The sequence below is a fragment of the Elaeis guineensis genome, chromosome 6 (assembly GCF_000442705.2).
Source record: "Elaeis guineensis isolate ETL-2024a chromosome 6, EG11, whole genome shotgun sequence".
NCBI lineage: Eukaryota > Viridiplantae > Streptophyta > Magnoliopsida > Arecales > Arecaceae > Elaeis > Elaeis guineensis.
In genome coordinates, this window is record NC_025998.2 from 18,582,240 (window position 1) to 18,588,883 (window position 6,644).

Sequence of the window (6,644 nt, forward strand, 5' to 3'; positions counted from 1 at the left end):
CCGATGGAAAAAAATTAGGGCACTAGAGCTCCACTGCCACCACCTACCCGACCACCACCCATAACCGGTTGAGGATCCGATCACGCTCTACAACCTCCTTGAACTCGAAGAGATAGACATCCCTCCGAAGCTCATGCCCCACGACCTCTCCTTTCAGCCCCGCACGCAACCATAACTCTCTCACGATTGCCTCCACCACCACCCTCCGGCCAAAACACCTAGCCACTACAGCCAAAGCCGCCTAGCTCGTTGCTTCCTCTCTCAACTCCTCCTTCAAGAACTGAACCACTTCTGAGAATCATTTGATGAGGTCCTCCTCCTCCAACGATGGCTCCAACGAGATCCACACCGAGCGACCATCCACCGCCCTTCTCCAACTCAAATCCGGCATAACACCCATCTTTGAGGCCTCCGGATGATTTGCAGGGGAGTCCGCCATTTACCTCTAGCGACCACGAATGCACTGGCCGGCTAGATCGCCGGCGATTAAGAGAAGACTGGCCACAACGGTAATCTCAAGGTACAATGGAAAAATTCAAACGGTTATGATTCAAACGGAACAAAGCTTTGTTGTGATCCGCCCCTTGGGCTTTTGAAGTTTAGGAGGTCAAGCCGCTCGAGTCCCATGCATGTCGTGATATAAAATAAAAAGCTGTAGTAACAGAGGGAATAAGATAAAACAGATTTTTAAAAATTACGGTTGTTATATCCGTTATCCCTGATGGCATTTATCAACACAATGGCAATTACGTGACATTTTCCTTATTCAATCTGTGGACATTTTTTTTCTTCAGAAAATTGGATATCACAACATTTATTTTATAAAGAATGGCATGTTCTTATGTCTTCACTATTATTTTTTTTTAAATTTATTGTAGTACAATTTATATAATTGTATTACTATGTGCGATCACAAACATGATTTTTTTTTTTCAACGGCTTTCACTGCTCAAAATTCTTCTAACAGATATTGTTATTTGAAAAAGTTTCAAAATCAGTATCACAGATTACATCACTTGGTTTATAATAATGATAATATACAAATGGTTTGAAAATTAACACATCACAACATAACATGCATACCTATTCAGATGATAAATATTGTTTTTATACCCACTGCAAATACATTTTCAGCCTTGATATAGAAACAGCCTCTGGTAAAGAGGGAAGCACCCATGACATAGTCCAAGTTTAGGTACAGTTGATTTATTTATTTTCAATTATTTTTTGTCATTTTCAATACAAAGAAAAGTAACCTCAGTATCTGATATTTGATTATGGGGTCATTTTCCTCTCAGTTTTCTAGTCTTATTTTAGGAATTTTTTTTTTAAAATTTGTTTTTTTGTTACAAGGAAAGATTGCTGTTTGTGGGTCTCACTTTAGGTCCAGGTCAGGTCAGGAAACGTTTCAAATCATTAGAATTAGGATTGTGTTTCTGACAGGCTTGGAATGAATTAATAGGCCATGCTCCTCATAGCCAGGCTCATCCAACTATAATTATCCCAAATTTCTGTGCTTTTAATCACTGAGGATACATTCTTTTCCCCTGTCAGTAGTATCACCATTATTGAGTTCCCATTTCTCCCATTCATTCTATTCAAAGATTGAACTGGACTACTAACTTTAGAGATGAGTAATTTGAAGTCATAAACTCTTGAGTGTGATGAACACATTCAGCATCATATCCTTGTATTTATTAAAATAAATTTAAGGAGGAACAGCAACAAGCTAAAATAATTTCTTGCTTCGACACGTGCTTATCATTATCACAATCAAGTTAGCATCATGACGCATGCATCTCTTATGCTCTAACCATTAATTTTTGTAAAATATCATTTTATAAAGCCGACATTTGATCCCCCAATCTCCAAATATGATTCCATCACACAATGTCTTGAATTCATCTTTATTCATCGTAATCAGGCGCCTAATCATCTATGCAGTATTGTGTTAAAAAAATTCAATGTCATAAATAAAGTCTACCCCACCCATCATTATTTTTTATTGCACGTTTCAAATGGGCTCTCATCCAAAATCCGGTCAGTCTCGAGCTTCAGTAGCACAAAGTTCTAGAATCACTCTATTAGAAGCATTACTGCAAGTTTCAAACAATGGCAAAACCACTAAAAATTTAGAAGTTACCAACTTCCCACTAGACAAAGCTGCCCATTTTCCTCAACTCTGTCTGGACCTTTTCACAAATGGCTGTCCACAAACTTTCATCACTTCTAACTTCAATATAGAATCCCAGTCCCTCTGTAACATGCAATCAGATCTAGAGATAAAGAGCATGGCAAGTGATTTCATCATCCCAGAACACCTTTTGCAGGTTGGTGACATATTATAGTATTGTATTCACCACCTAAATTTCCCATTTTTCTGTCTCCTTTAAACTTTAAAGCTCACCTTTTCAGCATGCATTCCAGAATAACAAAGAGGAAGCAGCACACTTTTTATTCCACCAAGAAATAAAAGCTGGAGAATGGCAAGCACCATTTTCTGTTTAATATACTGGTTGTGATAGATTGAGTGATCAAGATTGTTTTTGTAACAAGTTCCAAGTAAAGTTTAAATTGGTAATGGATACATTGCATGATTAACTAAGCATCCATATATTGGTATCTTTCTATAAGACAAAATCACATGAAAGTAATACCATTTCTCTCTCTTATTCTGTAAGATAAGCGAGATACTCATAATCACTCCAATGACCACTCAAAATTGTTCTCCATAACTTTGAGTTTCTCAAGGTGGGGTATAAGAGGCCCAGAAGAAGCACATAAAAATAGGATACGGTGGTTTAACAATCTGGTATATAAGATTCTAGTATGCCAGTTTACCTGAAATCTCTGTCATAGTATTCCTGCCCTCGCAGTACTCCGAGTTAATTTTCTTAGAACACAAGGCATGCATTCTTCTGTGTTTTTCCACATGATAATAGGTAAGTTCCCATGGAGTACTCGAACAAATACCTCCAAAGGACCAAATGAAAAGATAATTTGCTAATTTTACATGGTACATATACCATGCTTGTGTTCATATGCTACCCAATAAGATTAAAGATCAGTGCTCATAAAGTAGTGGGATCAGAGACACTTTTGTCTCCTTGCATGTTTCAATCTCTTGTTTCAAGAGTAATAAATGAGGTATGAATGACCAATTAGGATAACCATGCTTAGAATAGCCTAAAAAAATTTGGTTTCACTTTTTCAAATTGACCTAGTAGTACATCTGTTGACGACTTCAAGGAAAGCAAACCTCTTATTGCCAGACTTGTACCTTAAAACCATCTTCTGTGTAATATTCTTTTTGCAAGGGAAGGAATTGTGGGAGTTGCACTCCTTAAGCTTTTCAAGTTCTTTGCTCCAGATTCTTAACATAGTTTTATTGGAGTGCGTTGCAACATCGGGCTTCAGAGCTTTCAAACTCACGTAGATTATCTCCTTCACTCCCTGCTCGGTTTTTCTATTTCCCACATGAGAAATGTGTAGACTAGAGATGCCCAAAATTTATCATCATCCCTTTGATTTACTTACTAGACTTTTGAGAGTTATACGCCACTTTAAATAACAGTGTCTATCTAGTTAACCAATATTTGACTGGTAAGTTATGTTACATCATCTTCCCTCTAATTTAAAGAACAACTATGAAGATGTTGTCCATATTTAATTATACTAAATAACAAGTAAATTTCTATTTCTTGTACGCGATTCCAATTTAGTCAACAAACGTCCTTTGTACAAAACATTAAGGCCTTGTTTGGAATTGCTGTAGGTAGCACAGGTAGACCTTTTGGCAGTGGAGATTTGAATAAAACAATGGTAGATCACAAGCATAAAGTGCCATGGAAGTCGCTTTTTCTTCGAACATGAATAAAAGAAGAAACCATTACTGAGTTTTAATTGCCCTGTTCTTCAAAATTTTCCTACCCTTATGATTCATTTGCTCTCGAAGTAACATTTTTCAAAATAAGGACTTTGATTCAGTTTTTGAAATTAAAATTTCACTACTGAGCAGTAAATCATACTCCTGAAGAAACTATCCTGTTCTTTAGTCAGTTAATTAGACAATGGGATGAGCCCCACATCAAAACTTCATGTCGGACACAATATGAGCAACTGCGTAGATAGAATGGCATAAACCATGGCCCAAGCAGAGATTTCTAAATTAAAACATGTTCACCAAACTGCAAATACATAATTCAGTTACTTCACTTTCTTCAGTGACTGAAAATATTTATATTTTTTCATCAATTGTTAGACTATTGAATTAAAGACAAGCAACGCACTCCTTGCTTTCCAAAAGTTAAAAGGAAAAGGGACCACTCCCATTTGGCGCAAGATACTCTCTTAGCATATTTTCCCATGAAGCATTTTTCTTTACCCAACCGAACAGAGTGAAACTTGGTGGTTGGCTTCAATAGCTCAAAGGACCAGCAACTGAAAACGATTCTTTCTTGTTCTTCTTGGTGTGTTTAAGGCTCCATCTCGAAACCTCTCTCAAGGAAAGGAGTATGATCTTTTGGGCATTGCCCACTTCACAAGCGATTCTTTTATCATAATTAAATTCATTTGTGACAGTGCTCACAACAAAACTAGATTAAAAAGAACCCGCCATCCCAAGCTATTGAACTCACAAAATTATGAGCAAATAAGTAGCCATGCATATAGATCCAAGGAAAGAAATAAAAGGTAGCCACCAGCAACAATGATAGCACTAATACCACATGCATGCTAGGAAGTATGAACACAAGGAGACTTTCTTTCCCCTGATCTCATCAAGTGGAAGGTCTATTCTTATTGTGGAGATTTTTCTAATTCAAACAAACATCAAATAGGACCTAACCATTGACATTATTTATAGATTGTGTAATTGGCTGCTTAGCAGTTGCATCATTATGGCCCCTCAAAAAAGAGAACAGTCTGCTCCAATAACATAAGCTATTATACTATTGTAAATAAAAAAACCACAAAAATATACAGTAGTGACTGCATAAAAAGTCATAAGCCACATGCATACTGGGACCTAGAAATCAAACTCCCTGTCTACAAGCACTTCCATCTACAACAAAACTTTAAAGAGTTTTATAGCTCTCTGGGCTCATAATAATGCTCCAGAAGCTAAAAATATCCTATCCTTCTTCCACCCAACCACAAGCAAGAGTTCATATTTTTCCAAACACCAGCCCCAAGAAACCAACATCAAAGGCCCAGGCCTCATGTTTATCTAGTTGTATTGTGGCAAGTCTGCTGAGGCCATGATAGGCGGGTTCATGCACATGGAGTTCCATGGATTGCAGAATCCATCAGTGAACTGATGTCCATGGCTGGTGCTGAAGCCTCCATTCAACAAGTGGAGGATGTCATCGAGGGACTGCAGCCTGGAGCTGAGCTCCATCATCCGAGTCCTGAGCACAGAGTTCTCAGCCTCCACAGCCAGGTATTGCTTGGTGGCGAGGCTCCAGGCTGCGACGATTTCGCTGTTCTCCTGCCTCAGCTGGCTCACCTGGGCCTTCAGATCATCCAGGTGCTTCTGCTTGCGGATCCGGGACCGCCGCGCCGACTCCCGGTTCGACAGCATCCTCTTCTGCCTTTTCCGGTCCATCACCGCTTCGCCGGAACCCGGAAACAGAGCAGATGATCCAGAAGAGGTACCATTGGAGGAAGCCATACTAGTTCTTCACACCAAGCACACAAAACTTGTAGCAGAAGCAGTAGTAGTAGTATATTTAGGAGTTTTATTTTTACTAGTACTAGATCTTTCTTGATGTAATTATCTCTGAATTATAAAGATATAAAAAGCCTGCCTTTTTATGGAGGAAAAAAACTAAGACTAGGAGACTATATAGATGAAGAAGTGGACAGTGTCCAAGTGCTGAGATGTTGGAAGAAACTCCCCATGAAAAGACATAGAACCAGTAGAGGAAGACAACGGAGAAAGATTGAACGAGAATGGTCGGGCGTCTGAACGTGGGATTTATCATAAACCCGGAAAGGAGTATTTCACTTAGGATAGGCGACATCAATCAGAAACATCAAGAGGAAAAGATGCTGCATGTGAAAGAGGGGAGGAGGGAGTGAAACCTCTACTTAGGAAAAAAAAAAAAGAGAGAAAGAAAGAAAGAAAGAACGAGATTTTGATATGTCTTTCTTTAGTATTCGGCCTCCAAAAAGTCGTGTTTTAAGAGAATAATTGGGCAGAGTTTCCCCTGATAAATGGAGAGTTGCAAAGGTTTCTCGCACCCCAGCAGAGGGATCCTTCTGCTAACCCAAGCGAAACAGGGGAAGAGCAGAGCAGCAGAACTGCTCGGTTCTGCTGAGGCAAAAGGAGGCAAGAACTGGGAAGAGGAGAAGCAAGCTAAGGGAGGAGTGGGGAGGGGGAAAGGGAATTGGAGCTTGGAAACGGGGTGGAATTTATAGAGAAAATGGGAGGAGAAAGCAGAGCAGAGATGATTCTTTTTTCCAATAAAAAAGGAGGTGTGGGGACTGGGTGGGTGAGGGAAAGGGCAGGGAGACAGAGATAGCTTTGGAATCTCCAGCTGGAGGGCAGAGACCACATGTTACTCGAAGTACCTGAGACGGACTGAACCAAACTTTTTTTTACTAGTCTTTTTTTCCTTTATTTTCTCTTCTATTTTTTTTTA

General features: G+C 39.1%; 1 protein-coding gene across 1 annotated transcript; it reads right to left on the minus strand.

Moving 5' to 3' along the window:
• Window positions 1-4,924: 4,924 nt before the first annotated feature.
• On the minus strand, window positions 4,925-6,419 carry LOC105047023 (bZIP transcription factor 44). The gene has a single exon (XM_010925798.4). It carries the CDS (start codon window positions 5,669-5,671, stop codon window positions 5,228-5,230), a length of 444 nt encoding a protein of 147 aa, XP_010924100.1. The 5' UTR covers window positions 5,672-6,419; the 3' UTR covers window positions 4,925-5,227.
• Window positions 6,420-6,644: the final 225 nt, after the last annotated feature.

Coding starts and splice junctions, on each gene's coding strand:
- LOC105047023 (XM_010925798.4), bottom strand. CDS start 5,671: ATGGCTTCCTCCAATGGTACCTCTTCTGGATCATCTGCTCTGTTTCCG.